This window comes from Manis javanica, chromosome 8 (genome assembly GCF_040802235.1).
Source record: "Manis javanica isolate MJ-LG chromosome 8, MJ_LKY, whole genome shotgun sequence".
NCBI classification, from domain to species: domain Eukaryota; kingdom Metazoa; phylum Chordata; class Mammalia; order Pholidota; family Manidae; genus Manis; species Manis javanica.
Genome location: NC_133163.1, coordinates 13,280,298 through 13,306,857, shown reverse-complemented (window position 1 = coordinate 13,306,857; position 26,560 = coordinate 13,280,298). Strand labels below are relative to the sequence as shown.

At 54.3% G+C, this 26,560-nt stretch overlaps 1 protein-coding gene across 9 annotated transcripts in view; it reads right to left on the bottom strand.

Annotated features, from left to right (window-relative positions):
- Positions 1 to 3,030: 3,030 nt before the first annotated feature.
- Positions 3,031 to 26,560, bottom strand: part of TTC7B (tetratricopeptide repeat domain 7B) — a 227,149-nt gene continuing 203,619 nt past the window's right edge. For 8 of the 9 annotated variants that reach the window (XM_036991605.2, XM_073241983.1, XM_036991606.2 and 5 more), the window contains one exon: positions 3,601 to 3,971. In XM_036991605.2, the coding sequence (XP_036847500.1) occupies positions 3,750 to 3,971 (222 nt within the window). In that variant the 3' untranslated portion in view covers positions 3,601 to 3,749. Of the gene's footprint in view, positions 3,972 to 26,560 lie in introns of all 9 variants that reach the window. The other variant, XM_073241981.1, reaches the window with a different exon arrangement.

The window sequence follows — 26,560 nt, the reverse complement described above, 5'->3', positions numbered from 1 at the left end:
GTTATGCCGCTTCGAGACACCTGCTGGAAACCCTTTTTACCCTGGAGGTGACAGGACCTGGCTAAGCTGGGATTCCAGCCAGATCTGTGTGACCCATAGCCCAGTGGTCACCAGGAAACTCTATTGTCCTCAGAGGTCAGGAGCCAACCAGCAGAAAATGGGGGTGTGTGTGCAGGGAGGGCTGCGGAGGCCGTGGGCAGCTCAACCTTCAGAGGGTCCTGCTACAGCCTGGCCCTGAGGCCTCACATGGTGGCCCCATGGGGTGGGGTCCCCTGCCTGGCATCCAGAGCCCCTACAGCTGCCTGCTGACTCATGTCTCAGCCTGGAAGACAGGCTAGGCAGGGGTTCCTGTTTCCACTGAACCCAGAAGCCCAGAGAGGGACAGTAAATGACTCAGTGAATGTCATCCCCAGGCAGGTGCAGAGCAGGAATGGGTCTCCCAGGGCATGGCCTCGAGGAGGAGGCCTCAGCCTGGACCCCAGAAGACCTTCAGAGGAGCCCATGCCTGTCTGAGACATTTGCAGGATGTCCTTTCCCAGGTCTCCTCCGAGTGCTGCCGGGTGTGTGGGCAGCAGGAAATGAGCGTCCAGGAGAGAGAGGAAGGCTGCTGCGGGGGTGGTGGGAGCAGCAGCCGCTGTGAGGTCAGCCTCCTGGGGACCAGCCTGTGTGCTGTGTATGTGTGGTGGGGACCCATGGGCTCCTCGTGGCCCTGCATGGCCTGCCTGCTGCCCCGTGTCCCCTGGGACAGAACCTGAGAAAGGCCTAAGGCTCCTGGTAGGAGGGAACCTGGAGAGGAGACAGAGCCCAGTGTGGGGGGTAGGAGCCAAGAGAGTGCCAGAGGGCTGGCCACCGTGTACCACCCTGCACTGGTCACAGTTTGGCCTGAATTGGGCAGCGTTCACCCTGCCAGCCACGAGAGGCAGTGGAGAAGAGCAGGAAGGTCATGAGGAAAGGGGGCTTCGGGCACTGAGAGGCTCCCTGAGGGGTAGGGGTCACGGAAGAGGGACAGCAGGGCACGGAGAGGCCAGTCCTGCCTCGTGATTCCCTTCTGCTGCCCGGTCCAACAGCACCGACTGTGCTGGGGGCACTGGGGAAGGGCGGAATCAGGACTGAGACCCATGCCCGGGCAGCCCTGGGCACCTTTCAAAGATTTATCCCTCAGGCGTGGGTCGCAGTCCTGATTCTGCCAGGCCATTTCCACGTGACCCCAGGTAGGTGTCTTAAAACCAGCTTCTGCTCCCTGGTGAATGCACGACATCATTCATGCAGCGGGCTGGAGGGCAAGGAGGAAGGCCAGGGGAGCGAGAGCGCACAGCACACGGCCTGCTTCCAGGCCACGTATGGGGAAGGCCTGGTGGGGTTTAGAGGGTGGAGGCCGGATCCATCCTCACCTTTAAGGGGGCACTCAGGGCTGTCAGAGAAGAGATTGCAGGGCACAAGACAGAAGTAGGGAGAGCACTGCAGGGAGAGGTGGTGGGCTGCGGCCACGCGGTGGGGGAGGTGGAGGGATTGGAGCTGATGGGGTAGAAAGGACAGGATTTACTGAAAGGCAGAACGTGGGCCGCGTGGGCGGGTGGGATTAGAGAGTTCCCAGGTGGGGAGCGATGGGCTTGATCATACTTCCCCCATTCCCCAGGCCCCTTTCAGAAACTCACTCTGCTCTAGGCAGAACAGGGAAATGTATCAGCTCCCACGATGGATTCCAGGGCTCCGGGGCTCCCACCATAACCCTGGAACCCAGTCTCTTTTCCTGAACTGGCATCAGTTGCAGGAAGGCTGCCCCCACACGGTGCCAAAATGGCCAACAGCAGCTCCAGGCTGGCATCCTAAACCCAACAGAAAGGGGCTTTTTTCTAATGTTTTCATAACACAAGTCCTAGGGGGCCCTCTCACTGGCCAAGCTGAACCAATCACTGAAATTGAGGGCTGGCTGGCAACACTGGGCCCATCTTTGACCATGTGGATGGAGAGTGGGGGGGGGGTTCTCCCGAGGGAGAGGGGACACTATGGAGGGGACAGATGGTTGTCAGGCAGGCAGGCAGGGGCCCTTGCCAGCACCCCAGCATGGGCTGATGTGCACAGGAGTTTCTGAAGCAAGGGCCTGGCACAGAGCTGGCCTGGGAGATAGTGGCTAGAATGGTGCCTGGACCATTATCCTTGGGTGGCTCCAGCTTCATGCCTTCTTGGTCCTGACCTGGGTGGGCCCTGACCCTCCAGCCAGGGCAAGCTGCTGCCCCACTGAGTACCTACCCTTTGCTGCCATTATCTCATGTTAAAAATTCCATGACCTGTGACCACCCCACAGCCTCAGATCCCACCTGACAGGGTCATTGCCGAGGTTGGGGTGCCAACTGCTTTGACCAAGGTAGGCTCCTACCTGCGGTCTCTTCCCAGACCTCAGCTGCCCCCTCACCTGCCTGCCCAGTGAGTTAGGAAGGTTGTGTTCAGCTTGGGGGAGGCTTTGAGACTCTGAGGTACCTAAAATCAGGACTCCGGCCCTCCACATTTCCTTGGGCCTTGGCAAGGTGGGGCTGCCCTATAGCTGCTCAGCAGAGTAGCTCCAGGGGATTGGAGAGGCCTGCTCAGCCTCTCTGGTTCTTGGTCTTTATTATCTGCTGTTGGATTCAGTCCCCAGCTTCACATTTGGCCCCAACACCCCACATCCTCCCTTCGTGGTGGCAGGAGGGTTGCTGCAGTTCCAGCCTCACCTTTCAGATTTAAGTCCAACAGGAGAGTAAGAGCCTTTCCTTACATACAGTTCCCACTTTAATTGCACCACTTCAGGTCACTTCAGGTCACATGCTCATTCCTGATCCTGTGTAGCCAGTGAATGCAGGATGTGGGTTGCCACACCTGAATCCCATGCTCCAATCCCAGACACATGGGGGGAGTTGGAAAGGTAAATTCCCACACTAAAATCAGGGCTGGGCCTCCTACTGCCCAGGACTGACCTGTCCAGGGGGGCCCCCAGGAACAGAGCCTTAACCTCTCTCAGGTCTGTGGGCTTTCATGAATGACACAGGCCATAGGTCCATTTAAAAATCATTTTATTATTAACATCATCTTCCCATTTAGCCAAGTGTCTGTCATGTATAAGGAATGTCGGTAAATATTCCATTTGAAGCTTCTTTGTACATATTTCCATCGATAAATAAACTCTGAATTCACATAAAAAAGTTAAACTTAAATAACTCATATTTCCTTCTCTTGTAACAGGCATATATTGGTAAAATATAAATATTCTCGGACTCAGGCTTTGTTTTAAGTGAGGACAGTAATTCATCCTGTGGTACAATTATTGACAACAAAACCAAGAAACTGTCAGCTGGAGTCCTGGCTTGGACCAGCACGGAGGCGGGAAACCGAAAATTCACATTTGGTTTCTGGGCTAAGGGTTGGGCAGGAGTGGTGATGGGGGGGATAACAGTTTTCTTTACAGCTCTGATAAAAATAATCTGTTTTGTCACTGAATTTTAACTTTGAATATATTCTTCTACATTTGCTGATTAATTCCATAATCGTTTTACTTAAAACTGAGATGTCAGCTAACAAAATATGGCACATAATCCATTTGTAACAATGTCAGTAGATTCAAAAACTATCATTGGGCCGGCGAGAACAGCAGGCGTGGGGAGGGCGGACTTGGGCTCGTCTGCTTCGTTCACTGTGGTCACTCGCATGTCCATCCATGCCCGGTGTGCGGACGGGGCCTCCTGGGCTTGAGCGGCAGTGAAGCTGGCGGGCGCTGCTCAGAGCACCCGGGGGATGATGGTGAAGGGCACCGCAGGGCTGCTGGCCTCCAGCTCCAAGGCCGTCAGGAAGCACTCGGTGGCCGCCGCGTCGTTGCCCTGAGCTTGAAGGACCTCCCCCAGCCCATTCCAGACCTCGTGGGCTGTCGAGTTCACCTGCACTGCATCTCGAAGGATCTTCTCTGCCAGACTGTAGCGGCCCAGCTGGTGGAGGATCAGGGCCTGCAGACATCGGAGAGACACAGTCAGAGAGACTCTATAGAGCTCTGGGCTCATCTCTGTCCTTAAGTTGCAGCTACTCCTTACAGGGGTGCAGGCTCAAGCCCTTCCCCCACTCTGCCCTAATAGTCAATTGCTTGAACCACATGAACTGGCCCACACTCAGCTCAGCCATTTTTAGACAATAAAAATGTCACTTTACATGGTTCATCTGAATAGTTAACACCTAGGCACGAAGCAGCTGGAATGGCCAGTCTGCACTGAGCCCACAGGCCAGTGTGCATGTGCTGGTGGCACCTAAAGACATGTCATCTGGCGCATTTACTATCATAATGATTAGAACAGGCAAGTTTCAAATTGCTCACAGTCCCCCTACCATAAATAAGCTTTTGCTTTCATTGTCCCCTGCACACCCCAGGCTCACTCCGGCACAGCTGTCATTTTACACAGCTTTAGTTAGGTGTTCTGCGTGGGCCTCCAAGTATTTTATCATAACCATGTTTCCAAGTTGTGCATCCCCACTGCTGACATGTTGGTGCTCTTTCACGCACCAGACACGCCCTCATTTCCTCCATCTCCTCCTCATGGGGACACAGCTGGGTCACACCCAGTCTCTTACTATTAAAAATTGTGTGTGAAGAACACCTTTCTAGACAGTGTCTTTTCACTTTTTTAGAGTAGCGGATTCAGATCTTCTTTACAGCTCTGGAAATGGAATTTGACTGAGAAATACTCATGTATTCTGGGTATAAATGGATAAAAAGGAATCGATAGAGGCAGGACAACAGGGGAGGGACGCAGAGTCCTCCTCAGGCTCCTGCAGAGGCCCTGGAAGAGGCTCAGTGGAACCAGCCTGACAGGCACTGGGGGATTCCTCCATTTGGGCAAATTTCCCCAGACTGGCGTGACTGGTTCAGGAGATAAGACTCTCTTTAGGGTTCTCCAAATACTTTGCCAATTATATCCCCAAAGGGCCATCTGCCCCCATTCCCCCCCATCACTGCTCTTTATCTTTGTTCATTTCATAAGAACAGACTGTCCCTCCTTATTGAAACCTGCATTTCTGTAATAACAACTGAGGTTGAATATTTCCCTTGCCTTTGTTTACAAGCCTTGTAGAAGATTGCTAGTCATCTGCTATCATAAGTGTCTAGACTGTTTTACAACTCTGGAGATTTTTTTCTTTGAACAAAAGTTTTTAGTTTTCAGTATTGAATTAGCCGATCTTCAGTTATTTTTTTTGTCACTTCAAAGCCTTGAAAGTTCTCCTTTTAAAGAAGTGACACATGTTCAATTCTATTTATTGTGATTTGCCTTTTTAAAGTCATTGTCTGCTTTTTACCTGGGCAGACAGGAGTCTAAGTGGATTTCTTCTACTTTGCCAGACATGAACTAGCTAATCCTCCTGCCCCTCACTCCTGCGAGGTGCCGCCTGTCGCACAGTGAATTACTAACTGACACAGGGGCCTTCTACAACTTCCCACTGAGCCCCAACACTTCACTCTCACATTAGTACTACACTGTTTTGATTCCTGTTACTCCACATCATGTTTTAACAGGTGGGATTAAGCCTTTCCTCATTGCTCTTTGCTTCTAATGTATTTTTTGACAATCTTGCCTTGTATTATTGCAGATGAATTTAAAAATCATTTTGTTCATTCCTCTTAGGAGTTGAATTGTACTTGCATTAACTCTCTAACTACACGTGGAGAAGCCTGACATCTTTACAATGTTTAGTCTTCCCACCCAAGAATGTGGCATGGCCTGCTGGCCCTTCAAATATCACCCTAAATCTCCCAATAAAGCCTGGCATTTCCTTTCTGTGGCCCAGGTGCAGCACGGAGGAGGCCTCCCCAGTGTTCTAAAGCCTGAACTTCACTAGGGGACGATGGACAGCAGATAGGCTCTCAGGAACAGAACCAGCCAGCAGCAGGGCACAAACATGCTGTCCAGGGGCCAGCTGCACGCAGCCTGAGCCCCAGGCCCCAGGCAGAGGCTGGGCCTCCTCGGAAAAGCTCTGGTCTCCAAGATGGGCTCTGTGAGGCAGGCAGGCTGATGACTTCACGAGGCAGCTCGGGCTGGCCTCTCCCCAGGGCGTGTGGCCCTGAAAGTGGTGTCTGCTGGCTGAGAAGCGGCCTGACTGCTGAGAATTTCCCACACCTAGAGTACCCAGCCCGGGAGCTATGAGGCTGAGCTGGGAGGAGCACAGGGTCAGCAGGGTGGCAGCCAAGGAGACCCACGGCCCCAGGACAGCGTGTGACACTGTGGAGGAGTCCTCCCTACAACTCCAGCCCTGGGAGGGGAGGCAGGTCAGGAAGCCTTCCTGGGCCAGGAGGATGAGGCCTCAGGCAGAGAAGCTGTCCTCCCCGTCCAGGGTGCGGAAGGCTTCAAGGTCAGCTCTACCCTCTCCATGAAGAAAACTGAAAGGACAGTGTATGTTTCCTTCCTCATGAACATCCAGACATGCCTTAACAATGTCTGTGCTGGAGTCCCTGCAGGGCGCAGGTCCTAGGCCAGAGCTGAGGCTCTGAGAGGGTCGCGCCCTCCCTGGAGCTTTAGAACGAGAGAGGTGGCTAGAATCCAGTGCTTGAAATTAGGCCTTCCCCTCAGCTTCTGAAATTTGCTCTCCTCAGACTGCACGGCCTTCCTGGCCTCCAGGGTGAACTGCTGTTTTGGCTGCCTTCCCAAGGCTGGTCAGGGTCAGGTTGGCGGGGACCACAGTGAAGCTCTCTGTGTCAGCACACGGAGGCCCCTGCAGAGGACCCCTTCCCAGTCTCCATGCGGTTTCTCCTCTCAGCTCTCTCCCCAGAGCCCCCACTCTCCACACAGCTGTGAGGAGATATGGGACCTGTGGGCTGAGAACAGGAGCAAACGGTCAGCATGGGCCCGGCTTCCTAGCAGGAGGAATATTAAGAGCAGTAGCAGTAGCAGTAGCAAGCACTTCCACGGTGCTTATGTCCATGGTTCACTTACTTCACCTGGGGACCCTTCCAAAGCAATGTCACGTGGCACCGCCAGGACAGGTATGCACTGGGTCCAGGCCTGCTTTTTCTGCTGTGGAGAAGGTGCCCACAGCTGAGGAGCACCTATTCTGTGGTGGAGAAATATCCCCACGCGCCAGGTATTCTGATCCCCTTCTGCAGGTGAGTAACTAGGCTCCCGGGAGCTCTCCTGCACTGCTGGCCACTGCAGAGCTGGGTGAGCACCCGCATCTCCTAGCTATTAGAGCACGGCCGAAATCCACGTGGGTGTGGCAGTAAGTAGGTGCTCCTAGGGTGGTGTTCTGCCCACCCTGGCCCTCCTTTAGAGAAAATCTGAGCTCCATACTCTCACTTCCCAACCTTGATGATCAGGTGGAAGAATGGGAGGCCATTTTCCCAAGTTACATTCATTAGGACATGAGGGCTAATGAGCTCCTGCGTCTTTTCTTCTAGGGGACATCAGTCTGAACTCACTCTAGAATATTCTGATTTAACCAACAGAGAAATGAGAGCTGGGAGGGGGTCTGGGTAGTGGCAGCAAGACAGCAATAAAAGGAGCCACATCATATGTATGCCTTTAAGTCATGATGTCTGCGTATCCAGTTACTGGAGACACACCACCTTTTCTCTGGGTGGCTCTACCAGGCAGGACACACATGCTGTGTGGGCTTGGCAAATGGGCGATGAAAGACAAGCCACCTGGTAAGATAGGAGGCATCCTTGGCTACATGGCTGCAGGTGGAGAACATCAGGTAGGTCCCACCAGGCTCTGCCGCTGTAGAACCAGCCCTGTGCTGTTTGCTGTTTTCTTCCTGCACATGGTCAGTTTTCTCCCCATCAGGCGCCATGCTAGGCACCCATATAGCTTATCTCATACTTACTTCTTCTTTAGATACAAGGAGACAAGGTTCAGAAGGTTCCAGTGCCTTGCCCACGGTCACAGGGCCAATGAGTTCGGAGCTGCAGGCCAGCCCAGGTCTGCCTGAGGCCAAAGCCCCCCTTCTCCCAACATCTTCCCGCCTGCTTGCTGCTGCCTCTGTCACTTTAAAAGACAAGCCAGGAGCCCCTTGAGGCCCCCTCAGTTTTTCCTGAGAGACAGCAAATGAGCATCTGCCACAGTGTGTCTCCCTTTCATTTCTCCAAGCACGGGGGGCTGGTTGTTGCTCCTTCCCACGGTTACGGTTGGGAAATTGCTCCTCTCCAGGCACAGCTTTTCTCCGGCCTAGGCCCGCTGTTTGAGGACACCCTGCGTGTTCACTCAAGAACTGGGAGGGCTCCTTGCCTCCCTTTGGTGGCTCCCATGCTGGCCGTGGTCATGAGGCTTGGGACGGCTGCAAGCGCCAAAGGCCTGGCAGGGCCTGTTAACCCGAAGGTAGACCACTGAGATGTGGACACCTGGGAGGACCAGGGCCTTGGCCCAGTGGGACCTGGAGGTCACTGCTCTCAGCGGCAATGACCTGCCCCACCCTGCTGGAGTGGGGACAAGGACACCAGCACTTCTGCTGGAATTTTGTTTAGAGAGTGGCAGGCACTGAATCTGGGTGTATCTCCTCCGGGAGGCTCCAGGGTATATGGCAGGGGGCAAGTCTGCCTGCAGAGAATCAGCCAGTGGACGAATCTGTCCCATCACCCCCAGCCCTGGGAGCTAAGATTGTTTTTGTGTTCTTGGGTTCTTGTGGGCTGGGAAATTTCCAGCCCATATACCTGGACTTATATTCCTAATGTAGGAACAAGCTACCATTTCCAGATGACCTTGAATCTTCCTGAGCAATCTGTTTAGTGGAATTAATTCCTCAAGCTGGAGCTGCTCAGGGAGACTGCCAGCTCAGGCTTGGCAAAGGAATGAAAAATCAGCTTCTCCCCAGTGCCCCCAGCAAGCCAAGAGCAGCTCAGAAATCAGTCACACAATGGGATCCACCAAACAAGCTCCAGCTGGGGTCTGAGCCATTGCTGGGTGCCAGTGTTGCTGGCAGGCTTTGGCCAGAGGTGGGCCGGGCCCTGGCTGTGCCTGGCCATCAGGACTGCCACACCACCCAACCCCCTGCGCTATGAAGGCCTCCCTGGGTCTGATGTGATGTGCTCTTATGCACTAGAACCCTGACATCCTTCTCAGTGCTACAGGACCTACTTCCTTTCTTCTCCAAAGATCAAAGGCCCAACTCCTGAGGCTGGCATTTAACCGTTCTCACCACCTGCTAGATCTAACTCTTTCCCCGCAGAGACCTCTTGGTCCCACCAGGCTGGTCTGACAGCCCACGCTCTTCCCAGGATGCAGCCCCTAGTCCCCATCCACCTCTCCAACCTGAGTCAGCCCTGGCCTGGCCCTCCTGCTGGAGCTCTGAGTCCTGATGATCCCCATGCCCCCCAGAGGCCAGGCCACACCGCCCTCCCTCCCCAGGCAGTGCTACTCAGAGGCATGGCTCCTGTTCCCAATGGGCAGGAGACAGATTCAAAGAACATACTTTATTACCATAATCACCTGTCTTCTCATTATCAAAATCCAAAACCCACTGAGTGAGTGCTCAGATCCCAGCTATGGAGGGCCAGAACGAGCCTGCTCTTAAAGTTCCAGGCCCAGTGAAAATCTCAACAAAACCTCGTAATGGCTGTCAGGCACTGGGCGGTGCCCTCAGCCAGCAAGATCCTGTCCGGCACTCGGTCACCTCTCCAAGTTGGGGATTGCGGATAATGTTGGATAGAAAAGAAGACCTGCCTAAGACACTTCCATAGATAGTAAGCGGCAGAGCAGAGACGTGAGGGCAGTCCATGCTCACAACACCAGGCCCCCTTCCCACTTGGAGAGGTTGCACAAACAGGCTCCCATCCTTCCCAACCCTGGCGTCTCCGGAGCCGCTGTAGGTGAGGAACCAGCTGGGGCTGGTCGTCGAAGAAGAGGGAAATCACTGAGAGGTAACTTATTCATCCTTTCCTTCACACACAAATGAGGACAGACTCTCAAGCTTGTAATTATTATAATCAGGTGTTTTGTACAAATAAGATCTTGGTGCTGTACCAAATTGGAAGGGATTAAATTAAACCTGTTATTTCAAATGAGACAAAATGGACTTGGCTGGTGTGCGGACAATTAACATCTTCCTTGCTTATGTCTTTCTTTTTTGGTGATAAGTGATGCCTAAGGACTCACCACTTCACCACACGCTGAGAGAGCCGGCACAGGAACGCTGGGCAGGCTCTTGCGTCCAGTGCTTCCTGCCATGGCCCTGACTCAGCTGACCAACAGCAGGGCTTCAGGACAAAAGCCCCTTTGGGAGACTAGACATTCCCATGGTGTTCTGCCCAAGTGCCAAGTCAGCCCTTTGCTGTGCTCAAGGGCATGTTGTGAGCCACTGCTTGTCCCTCTAGGAGTACAGGTTCAGGGAGATAGTGTCCCTGCAAGAAAGCATCTTCCCAAAGCCTAGCCATGGCTAAGAAGAAGTCACGTGGCTCAGCTCTGGTTGGGTTGAGCGAGCAGTCTCTATGTGGCTATTGCTTTCTCCCAGGCATGCTGCTTTGGAAATTGGACATCTGGCAGCAGGACGGAGATGAACAGCTCCCTCATGCTTTCCACGCTGGGCCTACTGCTACTCCGAACTTCACCCCGTGGGCACTGCACTTGGCTTCTCGGGAAGAGAACAGCACACTGTTCTTGCCTCGCTGTAGCTGGCCTGGGTTTTGCAAAGGCTGCTGGACCCCTGACGTTAAGGGTGGGATTGGAGTGCCTAAAGATCTTTCTGTCCCATCCAGGGTCGGAAACTCCACCATCATACACTGCAGGGGGTAGAGGTGGGAGTGGGGGGCTGAGGGCAAGGGTTGTTAAGAGGCTCCTTCAAAAACACAAACCTGGGAGGACAAATGCATGGATCCACCAGGCTCTACGAATTTTTGGTGTGCACGGGATTATAACTAACATACCATATGTTATATTGATTGCAAAGTACTTTCGCAACTATCCTGTGCAATAGGTGCATTAATCAAGTTGGCTTATCTCCAACTCTGCTCCCCACTAAGTTTTGCTGTTATGCTTGCAGGGTAGGGGCTGGGTGAGCTGTGGTCATCTCTGTACCACCAGGCCTGATGCCAAGCAGGTGGGCAGTAATCAAGACAGAATGAACAAATGAGCAAACCCCAAATGTCTAAGAAATAAGAATGATGCTTAAAGCCACCATTGCCTGAGTTGAGGTCTGTCTCACCCAGAGCCCATGTTCCCGCCCTCTACAACATGCTGGAACAGGGTGGAGGATTCTCCCAGCACCCATGAGCCAAGGGCCTCAAGGTGGATCTACCCTGGAGGGGTGGGTAGGGGCTGATGACCAGACTGGCCACTGGCCTCAGAGCTTGGCCTGCACCTGAGCTTCTGGGGCCATTTGAGCCGAACTGGCACTTCTAAGGCTTTTGGACAAAGGTACATAAGCCTTTCCCTGGTGGGATCCTGTTATCAGGACACTGGGTTTGTGGTGGCAGCTAAAGGAAAGCCAGTCTTCCTCGTTTGTCAGCCCCCGGGACAATGACAGAGCTGCTGAGCTGGCTGCGGCCTGAGCTGTGAGACTGTGCTGGCTGGAGATGGCACATCGGGGGGTCAGGACACAGGCAATGGGTTGGGAAGGGCTCTGCAGGCCCTGGGCACTGCTGGGGACCGGCCTGGTTGGAGGCGGAAGGCTTGGCGCTCTCAGGTAGGGGGTGTGTAGGCTGAGCATGTGGACCCCAGGCTCACAGTGGCTGAGTTTGAATCCTAGCTCCACCATTGACTTGGACAACTTCCTCTGGGTCTTAGATGCTTTATCTGTGTAATGGGGACAAACCCAACACGCAGGGGAGTCGCAAGGCTTAAATGAGACAGAGTCTGTCAAGCGCTCCACAGAGTAAACTTCTGGTAGCTGGCTGCCATCACCAATGTGAACGTTATGATCTTCATCATTACTATTAATGACTGAGGGGAGGGGAGGGGAGGGCTGTCCATGACACCACAGTGAGATGATGTCACTGCAGTCCTGTCTCCCTCTGGGCCAGAGACCATCTGATTTGCCTTTGCACGTGTGGCACCCACAGTGGGCCTGGTCCAGAGGAGGGTCTTGGTGAACATCTGCTGAACGGTTGGAAGGATGGACATGTGCATGGTGGGGAACACTGGGATGGTGGGGAGGAGAGAAGTGGGCGTGGCCTTTTGCCAGTGCTTTCCACCTATTAGCTGCCAAGAGTTATGGCCTCAGGTCACCCTCATCCATGCTCCCAAGTCAGACATGGCTCATTCAGGGCCTCCTCTGCCTTTCAGGGGTACCAAGGCCGCTGTCAGGGTGGGAGAGCCCCAAGGGAGATGGTGCTGTCCCCCAAGAGCCCAGTGGCTTGCCATGGCTGCCCTTCAGGCTGTTTGCTTACACTCTGTACTTCTGACACTGCTCCCAGGAAAGCTCTAGAGCCACCTACAGACTCTGCCTGACACCCCTTAGCAGATGAGGAAACAGAGAGCCAGAGACAAGAGCTTGCTCAAGGCCATGTGTCTGATGGATGCAGAGCAGGGCTAGATGCTCGAAGCGCCGGGAGAAAGGGCCCTGGTGTGGCACAGGGCATGCAGCAAGTGCCCCAAAATTTAGACTCCAAGCACAGTGCTCTAAACTGCCTTCCGCCCAGCTGCTTACTGCTTATCCTGCCTGTGGCTACATGCATGGCAGAGTGAAAGCCTTCTGGAAGCCTACCAGAACCCCAAGAGTGGCTTCCATAACCGGAGAGATAACAGGGACCCCACATGAGCTCCTGCCTCTTCCCAGAAGCTGTCGACTGGTTGGACTGGAAGTGTGTAACTGAAGTATAAGCATCAAATGAGAAAACCCACCATTTCTTTTCAGGTATTTGCATTTTTCTCCTGAAGATACACTTGATAAGAGAAAGCCAGGTAGGTGGTGGTGGTGGTCTCAAAAATGTTTTTCTTGTGAACCAGAATATAAATAGACTGCAAACCAGTGCCACTCTGAGAAGCCCACAGGAGGGAATGGCTTTGGAAGGATCTCCTTGGGGAATACGAAGCCTAGGGCTGCCCTGCCTCCCTTCCTTCAGAGCGGCCCTTTCTTTTCTGGCAAGTGTCAAAGGCACTGTCAGTTCTGAGCTTGAGCATCTTGTGGGCGCAGCTGAGGGGGCAGCCCTGAGCCTGCCCTGCTTTCCAACGATGCCTTGAAAAGGAGCTGAAAACATATGAGGGTGGGGTGGGGGTGGGGCCCAACTTCCCTACCTGGGTTTCAGCAGCTCTGGGTGAGGCCTGGTCTATACTGGGCTCTGTTTGTGATTCATTTCTGTTCTGAGTGCTTAGAAATTGCGCTGGCTTGCCGGGGGCCGAGTGTGTGGGTCCTGGCCAACTATGCCAGCCTTGGAAGGGCCCGATTATCCAGGCCAGGAGCTGCAAAGGAGCCAGACTCTAGGCATCTTGACCAATGTCCCCTATATTTCTCTGCCCACTGGAGCGCCAGATTGGGGTGGGGTTCGCACATTGCAACTCAGTGCCCTTCACTAGCTCGGTCAAGATGCGTCAAGGGAGGCCCTGGAGGAGGTGCCTCTGGAGTTGGTGCCACTCCATTTCCTTCTCAGCAGGTTGGAAGTTTTGGGGAGGGACTCGTCTTTGTTTTGGCTATTTTACTCCATTTTGACTCAGGTTCCCCCAAAGGCCAAGGTTAGCTATTCCTGACAACCCTGCACCCATTGAAGCCACAGAGACACAGGGCTGGCACAAGGCTGCCGCAGCTATTACCTTTCCAGGTCCCATCTATCCACCCCCAGGCTCCGGTGTAGACAGAACATTCATGAAGCCACTTGACCTTCACAGTGACAGAGGGCTGTTGAGGTCCTGTTCCAGGGTTCTGGGTGGAAGAGCACAAAGGAAGACTCTGGGGGTCAAAGGGGAGGAGGGCACATCAGCTAAGTGGCTCCTGTCCTGGGCAGGGCTGGTGACTGACTGCACATTTACTGAAGAGCGGCTCCTTCTGACTGGGCTCTGGGATTGAGAAGAGCTCTGGACGAGGCTAGTGGATGCCAGGCCCCCATGGCAGCCAGCCTTTATCTACGACGGGGCTGGAGACAGAAATTACCAGAAAATCTCACATCCTTACAACTGGGTAAGTCTGGGGCCAGGAGCAGCGCAGTCGTCTGGGCACAGAACAGACATCCCTTGGAAGCTCCCTCTCAGGGTGTGCTGGGAATTGGTGCTGAGCATTCCAGAAGGGAGGAGGCCCAGGCCCCAGCTGCTCCCCTCCTCCACCCAGGGGATGACCAGATGCGGCTGCAGAGGCTGCCTGCACCTTCGTTCACACAGGGTATTTCATGGATTCAGGAGGCTGTGCTCTCAGGGGGGCCCTTTTCTAGGTCAAATATTTTATTTGAAGAAATGTGCCTTTTGGGGAACAGGCCTTTCTAGCATTGAACTCAACTCAGAAGGAAACAAAACTCAATTTTTCAAAAACCCCTTATTTTTCTAAGCCAGCAACCAACAAGCCATGGAAGCAGAAACCCTCAGGATTAGGAAGGGGGCTTGGGCCTCTGCTCTGTGATGTGGAGCCTCCCGCTTTTGCTTGCACTCTCCAGTGATGGGGAGCTCATCACTTCCCTGGGCAGCCCACACTGGGCAGTCTGCACTGTTGGTTAAAAAATGTAGAGCCCTAAGCTTTTACCTAATTCCCTCTTTCCGGTGTTTACTGATTCCTCTGGAGTCATGTGGAAAAATCCCCTCCCCTTTCTACCTAACAACTCTTCAGGAGCTGAAGAAAGTTTCCAGAACAGCTCACACACACTCAGACAACACACACTCACTCCAGGGCTTTAGAGGAATGGTAAATTCAGGCCTCGCTACTCCCCCAACCTCACTGAATCCCGCTGCTTAATGTGGCCCCAAAGGAGTCCTCACTGTGGGTTCAGAAAAGAAGCCAACACGCCCCAGGAAAATGTGAGTGCGGCTTTTCTTTATGTAAACATCTGATCGGCAGAATCTTTTAAAGCTGTTTTCTTCTGGGATGGTTTGGAATATTCTGGAGCTGCTTATTCTACAATCAGCAGAGTGACGGGCTGTCAGGCAGAAAATACCAGCAGTGAGGAGTGGTGGACCGTTTGGCCATCAGCCAAACAGCCTGCCCAGCCTCGAGGGGATTTCCTTTGGCCTGATTTCTTTGAAACTGGGTGCTTCCGTATAGCTGCCCGAATATCCACAGGCGGTGGTGTCTTTTAGAGAACAGTCATTGGGGATTGGTGGGAGTTTAGGGGTGAGACCTCAGTCAGCCAGTCTACCAGCCACTTCCAAGCACCGAAGACCAGTCTGCTCCTACCGTGGACAGACGCCCAGAGGGCGGTCAGGGAGGGTAAAAGGCATGTGAGCATTCCCCAAAGGGCCAGCCTTCTTATTTTATAGGCAGGAAAAGGGGTGAGGGGACCCTGGGCAGACAAGCCCTCTGCTAAGATCACAGTGAGCCGAGGAGCAGCGGCCTGGGTCCCAGGCAGGGGCTGTTTGCTCTGCCACAACCAAGGCTGCTTCTGGTTCTTCGCTCCCTCCCACAAAATTGGGCTGAGTGGCTGTGCATGTTCTGACCACACTGTACTGGGCACTGGGAGCTCAGTGGCACAGGCTGCCCCTCTGGCCTGGAGGGGTCAGCTTGCTGAGAGCTCCGAGCTGGGCAGGCCTGTCTTTCATGAGCGGAGGCCCAGCGTCTGGAGCAGAGTGAGGCCTATTGGAAGGACGAGGGAGGATATTCCAGAAGAGATAACATGATGCTCCTTGTTTTTTTAAACAAAGAAGGTGGCTGAGGTTCGGAGTCAGGGTGACTGGCTCACAGGCGCATAGCTACAGCTGTCATCCAAATCAGATCTGACCCTCCAGCTTCTAAAACTCCCTGTGAACAGAGGTCCGGCCCTGCAAGTCTGGTTCTTCCTGGAGATCGCCCCTTCTCATTACACCTGGTCTGGGGCAAGAGCCTAGTTCTTGGGCAGTCACAGCCGAGAACAGCCTTACTGATGACAAAGAAATGAGGAAACGGCCCTGGGAAGGCAAGCACCTAACTCAGTTACCAAGCCAGGTGGAGGCCAAGTGGGGTCTCAGAATGCAGGTTTCCTGAGGGCCAGCTCTGGGCTCTGCTCTGTCAGGCCACCAGGATCTCCTGAGAGGGTGGCAGGCATTTAGGGGACCAAGAGAAGCATTCTAGGAGGCTTTCTCTGGGTTAGCTGGCTCTGGACCCCATGGCTCATGGCTGGGCTGTCCAAGAAGCAATCCTCCCCGGGGGATAAGTTCTGGGGAGGGGACTTCCCGTCCAGCTCTGTTGGCCTGCCTGGGCACTGCAGGCCCTTCCTTCATGTGGAAGCTGCCAGACTCCAGAGGCCCAGACTGTGGGCTCTCCAGGCCCAGGTGACCACCAGAGGGCCTGGCTTGAAGGGGCGGATGGGATTGCCCATGTCTGTGTGACATGAATAATGCCCACGCTACAAGCCCACCCTCTTCTGGTGGCTGGGAGGGTGACCCCCTACCCAGTGGCCCGGGTTCTGGGTTACAGATGGGACCTGGGACGGCCTGGCTCCCTTCCCTGTGACCCCATGCCCGCCCCAGCAGCATTCTGCCTGGTGAGCTAATCTTACAACACCCCCCACCTGTAATCTGTGATTACAGATGGGCCCTCTGTGCCCTGGCAGTCTTGCCATCCCAGCTACGACCGGCTGCCGAGACCTGAGTCCCTTTGCTTGCCCACCAGGATGAACGGTATGGAGGCCTTGCTAATTGGGAACAAGAGGGAGAGCTGACGCTCCTGACAGAAGAATGGCTCCCCCTCAACATCAGTGTGTCTGCACCCCTCTCACATCAGCCCTGGGAAGATGAGGTGGCATCTGCTTCCTCACTGAGAAACAGTGCAAAGGCAGGCTTGGAACTGCTCCCTCTCTTTACCCCCAGTGCCACCCCACCCCCAGCCTGGGAGGTGGATCACTTCTATCAGTGCACCGGCCGGGTGTCAGGCACTGCTGCAGGCAGGGTCCCGCCACCAGGCTGGGAGGGTGACAGGAAGTGCTATGGGCAGACAAGCCCTTTGGGGGTCGGGTGAGCTCCCTGCCAGCTGCACTGATAAATTCAACGCACATGCACACAGGCACCACATACGCACTCCAAGCTCCGCACAGTGCACTGACCTAATTGCAGAAACGTCAGACTGAGCAAGTCCCAGGCAATATCAAAGGACATCAGTGGAAGGAATCTCAGGTCTGCCTCTGTGCAACTCAGGTTGAGCAGGGGCCCTGGCAAGGGGTGAAGAAGGGACAGGAGGAAGCCTTGGGGTCCCCAAGATGCAGGAATGCTGGGCATCCTTGGAAGCCTGAGACAGTTCTTGGTAATATTCCAGATGAATCACCAGCCTCCCCTCCCCCAATTTGCCATTTAAATTACATGCTTTGTTGTTGCAGTGAGCTTGAGCTCAGGGGCTGGGCGTGAACACGAATATTAGCTACCAGTTCTTAGGCGAGAGAATGCTGCAGTTTGGCCCAGTGCCATGGACCTGCCACAGCCCAGCCAGCATTTTCTGGGGGTGCTAACACGGCTCCCCGTGCTCGTACTTTTCCACTGGTAATGGGCAAGAGACTCCTGTTGACTTACTTGTGCATCTCCCTGGTTGACTTATTTATTTTTATCTGCCTTCCCCAATAACAAGTCAGGCAGGGACGCAGTGCAGGGCGGCCTGGAAGGCAGTGCTTCCCCATGGCCCGAGTTACCCACGCAGTGGAAAGTTTGGTGCTAATCACTCCCCAGAGGTCGAAGCCCAGCCTCTCACTCTCAGGGGATGCGGTGTTTGGGAAGACAGCATCCCACCCCAGGCCGGTGTGGCCCAGCCGGAGAGGTGTGGGCCTCTGGGAAGGGCTGAGTGAACTGGGCCTGCTTCAGGCCCACTTCCCTAGGTGAGAACAGAGGTCCAGACAGATGTCTCGCTGCCCCCGGAAGCTGGTGGGGACAGGGGTGGGGGGGGCGGGAAGAGACACAGCCCTACACTGGTGCGGGAAGTGTCTGACAAGCTCTAGAGGAAGATTCTACCATCAAAAATAATTCACACAAGGCCACCCCAGAGCCAAGGTGAAGGGCTTCCTGGGGTCCTCCGGCCAGACAGTGGGGGACTCCGTGAAAGCCCAGTGCTTGGCTTTCTTCCCAGTGACCGTGACGGACCCTCCTTGTGCCTCAGTTCAAGCTGTCCGCAGAGGGAGTGGGGGAAGGGTGCTGTGTCCCTGCATTTGGGTCTGACCACGGATCACCAAACACTGAAAGCAAACGCCCGTCCGCTTTCACTTCCCCTGGGACGTCCTGGCCTTCCCCGAGGCAGGAGAACAGGGCTGGGAGAAGCCCTGCTGGTGGAGGACATGCCCTCCCAGGCCTGCTCCGCGGTCCACCACCAACTGACCGACTTTGGCGGAGCCTTCTCTCAGCCTCACCTTCCCAATGTAGAGGACGAAGGGGTGGAACAGATGATCAAGATGCAAATTCTAGGGCTTGGTAAAACCTTCTGTCCAGCAAGTATTTTTTGGAGCACGCACTGTACATGAGGGTGTATCCGTTCTTTCAAGACATAAACCTCAACTGGAGAATCAAGCAGAAAACACTGCCAGACAGACGCTCTCTCCTCTGGTATGTGTGGTGAGGTGCCCACGGCATGTGGTGGGTGAGGGGTGAGGGGTGAGGGGTGAGGGGTCAGGGGCACAGCTGACATGGCTGGGAAGGACTTTCTGGAGGAGAGGCCTGGCACAGTGCTGTCCCCCAGCAGCAAAACTGGACACAAACAGAAGAGTGGCCCTGGAGCCACACTCCCCAGTGTGTGGCAGCAGAGGTGGGAGAGAGCTGCATGGGCGCTACTGGACCCCGCATAGCGTGTGGTCCCAGGCAGCCAAGTGGAGTGGGACTCTGCAGGGTCACTGTGCGGTGCTGTGTGGCTTTCCCTCTGACTTGGGCCCAGCGTGTGGCAGGGACAGAAGGTGTGCTCACTGTGAGCACCGGAGGACTCCTGGATTTACAGGAAACTCTGGAAAACTAAGAAAAGCCAACAGTGCAGAGGGGAAGAGCTCTGAGCTGCTGGACTGAGCAGCTCAGGGCAGCGAGAGGCAGGGGCTGTGGGAACCCATTTCCATACCCCCAGAGACCTGCATGGTCCTTGAGACCCAGTGCACACCAGTAAATGCTACTGACTGAAAGGCAGTCCGGCACCTGGCACATGCTTAGTATACTGTAGGCACTCAACAAATGACTGTAGCATAGGTATCACCCCCCCAGCTCTGCACATCACCCACTCACAGCAGCCCACAGCCCACCAGGAGAGGGCTGGAAACCTTGCCCAGCCTCCATGCCAACTTGTGCCTCTGGGCAGGCTGGACCAGGAGGAGAGGGTGCCATCCGGGTGGTGGGATGACAGGTGTGCTGCTCAGCCAGGAGGCCTTCCAGGTACCCTCCCTGAAGGCTACCCTGGGAGGCAGCCTCTACCTGGACTTCGTGGAGAATATCAGCTACATCAGTAGCCGCCAGGCTGGCAAAGCCCAAGTGCTCCCACAGCCTGGGTTTTGCACAGGCCCTGCCGGGGTCTGCCCATGGCCCTGCAGCCCTGAGGTGCACAGTTCCCTGACAGCCACTGAGGCACAAACGCCGGGGGATCCACTACCTGCTGCAGGGAATGTGGTCATTTTGGCCAGCACCTCCCCCATCCCTGCCAAGGTCTGGCATTAACTATTTTTCCATTTTTAAACAGGAACAAACAGAAATGATAAGATACTTTCTGATGGAAGGAGGACTGGAATTGATAGGCCTTGGAAAGAATTTCTTCCACAAATAACAAGAGAATTCACAGCACAGATCCGGGCAGGAAGGTGGGGCAGAGGGCTCACTGGACTGCGCTCCATTTCCCCTCACACCTCTGGGCTTTCCTGGTGTGCCGGAGCTGAGGAAAGCTGAGGTTTAGTAAGGAAGATAAAAATGTAGTTTGCTTGGAAAAGGGGATTTTTTTTTTCTCTTGTGTTTTTGTTATAAACTTTCTTCCAGGGCCCCAGATCTTGTCCCAGGGCTGGAGTGGTGATGCTCAGATAGGCTGGGGATGTGCAGGGAGCAGCTGCCATCCGGGAATTGTATGAAGTGCATGGCTGCTGTGGACATGGAGCAGAGACTCAGCCCGGCGCTTTTCCCATACAACTGAGCTCTTATCACTGACCACTTCAATACGGAATAAATGAGCATCAAGATTAGAGCCATTTCCTCAAAGTTCCCCCATCAGCTCTGCTGGGAACAGCAGTGATGTGCCTGCTCCCCGAATGGAGGTGGGGGGCTGAGCCAATGTGCAAGAGCCACCTGCCGGTTAATGGGCCGGCTAACAAGGGGCACTGACGCCTGTGCAGAACCTCCAAAGTGGCTTCCCCCAGGGCTGAAACAATCACTTGGAGGGATATGGGGGAAGTGAGAAGAGTAAATTAAAGAAACAGCAAATATTACTCCTGTGGTTAAGCTCATGTGACTCTCACACCGTGTGGACTGAGGAAAGGAAATTCACGGGGAGCCACAGCAGTGGCCTTTCACAGGCAGGGGTGACTTGCCTGCAGGCTCTGGCTGCTGAAGAGCTGAATCAGGCCTCAGCCTCCCTGTAACCCACCTGGGCAGCCCCTGCTCTCTGGGGTGCTTGACGAAGAAGTACACCCTTTACTTCTCTCAAAGAATGGGGAAGGGCAGGCCCACTGGGGCATGTCCACCCACACAGCCTCGTGGAGGCCGCTCTGCTTCCCATGGGGTTCTCGCAGCCACACTGTCCTGGGAGAAGGAAAGGCACAAACACTGGCAACTGCTGGAAAGATCCTACTGCCCGGCAGGTGCTCAGAGCTGTGCCCGGCCCTCACAACAGCCCTGCTAGCATGGCGTCTTCATTCTGCACGACAGAGGCTAAACAACAGGTCCAGGGTCATACATGTCGCCAGTGGAGGGCAGAGCCAGAATTCAAATGTGGGTCCTTTTTGCTCCAAAATGTGTCCCACCCTTGCCTCCCTCCCTGCCACCTGCCCCAGCAACGGAAACTTGCTTTCTTTTCCCTGAACCTCCACTCTGCTTTCTGTCTCCCCCTAGAGTGGCAAGGTGAGCCCAGCTGTACTGTGCCAACAGCACCCTCTACCCCAGAAGTCCTGAGGCAGGGACACTGTGTTCTTCTCTGCCAGTGTCCCCTGCTCCCCCTGCTCCTTTCCCCTCATTAAACCTTTGGATCTGTGAGTCCATGGATGTGCCAGTAAACTGGTTCTCTACAAGAAAAAAAAAGGCCTGATTTGTAGTGTTTGCCAATTTCTGTGGTATAAATACTCCCATCGTGGCCGACTTCAAGCTGCCCACAATGTCACTGTAGGAGGCAGGGGGAGATGAGCAGACTGAGCCTGCTGGCTCCGGCCTGCATGCCTGGCCCTCCTGACTGGCAGGAGCAGCACGGAGCCCTGGTACCACAGTGGAGGGACTGCTGGAAATGCAGGCGACGCTGGTGTTGCATGGTATGCTCTCTACGGCTGAGGGTGGTGCCAGCACAGAAACATTTTCTTCAGGGTTGAGGATACAGAAAGGGAGAGAAGAGAAACGTTTTCTTCTGTCACAGAGCAACTTGACTTGGGGAAGCTTAAGGCACCAGTGAAACAGCCTCAGAACACCTCCGGGAAAATGGGGCCGGAGGCTCTGTCTTCTCCCACCCAGTCTCCAACCATTAAGCAACAAGGCCTTCTGAGGCTGATTTCCCTCAAGACAATCTTCCTGTAAACGGGGCTGTGTCCCGCGCCACCCTCACTGGTGGGTGCATGGCATGTGTGTGGCGGTGGGGGTGCCGGAGGGGTACTGGCCAGGAGGACGACACTGCAGCCGGCCTTCTTCAATCATTCCAAAGGCAGCAGCAGGTTTGTCGCCTTCGTATGAGATGCCAGGCAGCAGGCAGAGGATGTAACAGCTTGTAGAGTTCTGATTAGATCGCCAATTATAACTCCATTGACCTGCCTGGCTTCAAAAGGCCTGGAAAAATGCATGTTGCTTTTAAGAGGAAGAGGATTTTGCTTCTAGTTTGTTCGGAGAGAGCCCTGCAGGGACCCCTTGCTTCTGCTTTGGTTCTAGCCCCAGGCATCTGTCTGGATGCCCGCTGGCCCAGTGCAGAGGATGAGGGAAAACCTGTGGGATATGGATCCCTGGAGGGGAGGGGCTCTTCCTTGCAACACGCAGGCTTTGTTCCTGTAGCCACGAAGAAAGACACAGAGTCGTAGCCCACAGGCTCCCCTGCGTGTGTGCGTTCGTAGGCTAGCAGTTTCTCCTTCATTTGGAAATGACATTGTTTCAAAGAAACAAAGGCTCTAATCAAGACTGGCCTCTTCTCAAGGCAAGATCCCAGGCTTAGAGTCAAGGAATTCCGAGATTCCTTGCGGAAACAGTCACTATTGGTATTAGCTTGGGGCACCTGTCCTCGCCTGGGAGACTGACAACTGGCAAGGGAATCACGTGTCCAACAGACGTGAAGAGGGAATGGCTCACGTTGCTCCTAAGAACCAAAGCACACGTCACTGTCAGACACCATTACAGTCCTCCTGGTGCCTATGTGTGATCACATCTCATTCCCCCACGGCCCGGTGGGACGGACACCATCATTCCCACTCACTGAGGGAGAAAGCGAGACCGAGAGAAGAGACCCCGCCCCTCACGTGGAAGCTTTGTCCGATTCATGCCATTCCTGCTCCTGATGCTTATCAGTGGCTTTGCTGAGACCCTTCCTCTGCGTGGTGGCCTCATGGCCATCAACAACCACTGCAGGGCGCAGGGCCAGCCGCAGTCCAAAGCCCAGAGTGGAGCGGGGCAGTGGAGACAAGGCGGTCTGTGAATCTGGCCTACATCCCAGCTACAACGGGGATGAGCTGGGCAGATGTGGGAAAAGGATGCAGATGACCAGAACCCAAGTTTCCTCAGTAGTCAGGTTCCCGTCCTGCTCCTGACATGTTAGTGCTCCCTGGGTTCTGTCCTTGGCCGGCTCTCTCTCTTTTCCTCTGTGAAATCATGTCCCAGGCCCTTCCACAGCTCCAGCTACCACCTAGGGGCCGCCCCTGCCCCCTAACCATGGCTCCAGCCTCCAGCCCGGCCCACCAGCCACGTGCCGTGGAGCACCTTTCCTGGCAGACTGGCTGCCCCATCTCAACATGGCCAACCAGACCTGCACCTCCTTCATCCCACGGCGGCTCCTCCTCCTCGTCCCCTCACGTCAGCGAAGCAGCCTATCCGCGCAGGAGTCTGGGAGTCAGCCCGGGGCCTTCCAGTCCCCTCACCAAGCCTGACTGCATCTACCTTCTCAACAGCTCTTATCCTGAACTGTCCCCTGTGTCACTAGCAGAGTCCAGTACTCAGTGTCTCTCAGCTTCCACCTAACACATCCTCCAGCTTCTAGAACGGTCTCTCCAAAATGCAAGCCTGACCACATTAAAGTTATTCTTGATCCTGAAAAACTTCAAACCTGCAGAAAAGAGGAATGGCTAATATAATGAGCACCTGTAGACCACCTAAATTTAACCATTAACATTTTAATATTTGCTTTATCTTGGGGGCAAAGGATAATATTTTAAAGTAAATTATAGGCATCATGACATATTACCCCTAGAAACTTAAGCAGGAATCTCTAAAAAATAAGGATGTTTTCTTATATAACTACCCCACCATATGACACCTAAGAAAATCCACAGTACCTCCTTACTACCATCTACTCCCGGGCCCACATTCAGATTCCCCTAGTCGCTCCATACGTATCTCCAAGAGCAGGTTTGTTTATTAGCTATTTGAGCTCCATCTGATCCCCAGCCTGTGGGAGTCTACACCGCTGCTGAGCGGCTGACACTCGGCCCCCAGGTCGTGCTTCCTGTGGAGACTTTTTCTGTCCCTCCACTTTGTACATATGGCCCTTGTGCCCTGAACATCTGTCGGAGTCCCCATGACTTCTTATATTTATGTATACAGATTTATGACTCTCTTCCAGACTTTCAGTCCTCAGGATCTGGTCCAGAATCCATCACAAAACTAGGTTCCATGTATCTTGTATGTATCACCTTATTTAATTTTGACCACAGTTACTAGGAGGCTGCGCTGAATAAGTGGCCAGTGACTGTGCGTGGGGCTGGAGGTAAAGCTGGAACCATGCCTGACACAGAGCAGGTGCTCAAATACCAAGTCCTTTCCTGCTTCACAGCCTTTTGAGTGACTAGCTACTGTTCTGAAAGGCTTATAAAGAAACAATACCTGCAAAGGTATTTTAAGAGACAGGTGTTACATAAATAACCAGCAGATGAGAAAAGGGAAGGGTGGCCAGGAGGGGAGGGAGGGAGCCCATGCCAGCCAGTATGCCTGGTAGGAGGTGAGAGTGGCCAGTAACTGGGGGGAGAGGGAATCTGCTGCTAGGGCAGAGTTGAGTTCAGAGTCCCAGGAGCCTCAGCAGAGGAACTCTCTAGCTAAGGAGCTCTCAGAGTACTTTCTTAAAGCTCTTGGAAACCTAGAGCCTTCTGGAAACTGGGGCCCTAATTCAGTGGGGCTGAGAAGTAGTGGTGGCCTGCCAGGCTATGGTCCTGTTCTTTCCCCAGGAGGCTGCTGGGGCCCTGGGAAGGCACACTAGGGACAAGGCCACCTCCGGACCCAGGCCAGTGCTCTCACCAAATGTCCCTTGGGGGGCTGCGGCATGCCTGCACCCCATTCCTCAGTCAGCAGTGCCCACCAGGTTCAGAAAGCAGGGCCCCAGGCAGGCTTCTGCTGGTCTGTGTGGGAAGAGGGGCTTGCCTTGGCGCTAAATCACGGCCTTCCCAGAGCCTGAGGGTTTGGGACTGGGTGATTTATAGTATTTCGTCACTGGTAAATGTCTCTGCTTCTTCCTAAGCAACCCCTCACCCCTACCCTCTTAGCAACAGGGAGAGTGCCAAAGATTACCCTGGAAACTTCCCTGCTCCCGACTGGGCTCACAGACAGTGCCACACTGCTGATCTAGGCCCTGCAGAGACGGGCACTACCCAGTGGCAGTGGGCAAAGCACCTCTAGGCAGCCCGGAGGCAAGCAGAGAGACCAGGACTTCACTCCAGCTGGGAGCAGGAGGGAAGGGAGGCCAGCTTGGTGGCTCTGGGTGGGGACCTGCACTCGTCCCCACCGGAGCAAGGCAGAGGACCCTGGTCGCTGGGGCCAGGGTCTGCCCTGAAGGATTCGGAGAGGTGAGGTCTTTCACCCCACCCCAAGAAGGCAGGGCTATGATCCCATTTCATAGAGAGTGGGTGTGAAAACTTCAAAAGTGCCAGAGTCAGGATTCCTGGTTGGGTCTGCCTCTCCCTGCTCTGTGCCCTTGGCAAGTCTTTTCCTCTGCCTGGCCTCAGCCTCCCCATCTGTAAAAGGGGGTGCTTAGATTAGGGAATTTCATTGGCGTTCTAAAGCCTGCAATGCTTTCAGTGCTCTGGGGAGTGTCAGGTTCAAAGCTCTCATCTGCTCTCTGCCCATTTCAGACCCTCATCCTTCACGTTGGTGCAGAAAAGCTGCAAACAGCACTAGGAAGAGACGTCTCATGGGCTGTCCTTCCAGACCTTGGGGCTGAAGAGTTCTAAGCTCAATCCAGACAATACATAGGGTGCACCTGGCTCAGAGAGAGTCCTGGAACACTCAGTGGGGAGTCTGGGCCCAGCACCAAACGATGGGGAAGCAGTCTGGGCATGAGATGAGTTGGAGGCAGCCCAGGGGGCCCCAAACCCACTCTCCTGTGGTGGTAGCCACACCCTCTGGCCGAGTGCAGAGGCGGGCAGGGGTGAGGAATCTGACGGACAGCAGCAGGGCTGAGACCCAGGAGGCCTGAAATAAGGAAGTTCGGAACGGCATCCAAGAACGTGGAGCAACCCAGGTAAGTGGGAACACGGATCAGGGAGTCTGGTCCAGGCTGGGGAGCAGTGACCGTGGCAGGGCAGGAAGGCAGCGGAAGTGAAATGCCAAATTATAGTGGAATAATGGGGCAGAATTTCTAAGAATAAATGGTTTGGATAGAGTATGTCAGATTTTAAATAATTTTAGATCATAATTGCTAATGAGATACTGAACTGTATTGACTGTAATTAGTCATCTAAGACTCCAAAACAGAAGATAGAAATAAACATAGAATTTTTTCCTTAAGCTGCAGCAAAGGACGCCTAGTGACATGGCTTATACTTCAGAGCCTGGAGCAGGTGCTGCGGGTCGACCTGGGGACCTGGCTGTGCCAAGCTCACCTGGCAGGAGCCCTGCCTTGCAGCCTGACACATCCCCTGTGAGCTCCAGTCTGTAATATGTCTGGGCTGAGATCCCCTTACACAGGAAGGTTCCATTAATTACCCCTGGCCTGGCCTCCACACAAAACCATGTGGCCACATCCTCCATACCATGTCGACACAATTTCCTGCCCCCTTTCAGGAGGCACCATGCCAAGGTCAACCCACCAAACACTGAAGTCCTCTCCACAAAGAGTCAGCCTATTTAGAAACAGCATGTTCCAATGGTATCAGCTCAAAATCTAGCCAAGGGAAAGAGCACCCAGGCCTCTGGGGAGCTGCATTGGAAAGGAGGAATAATGACATCTGTGAGTTCAAGGTCCCCCCGCCCTCAAACTG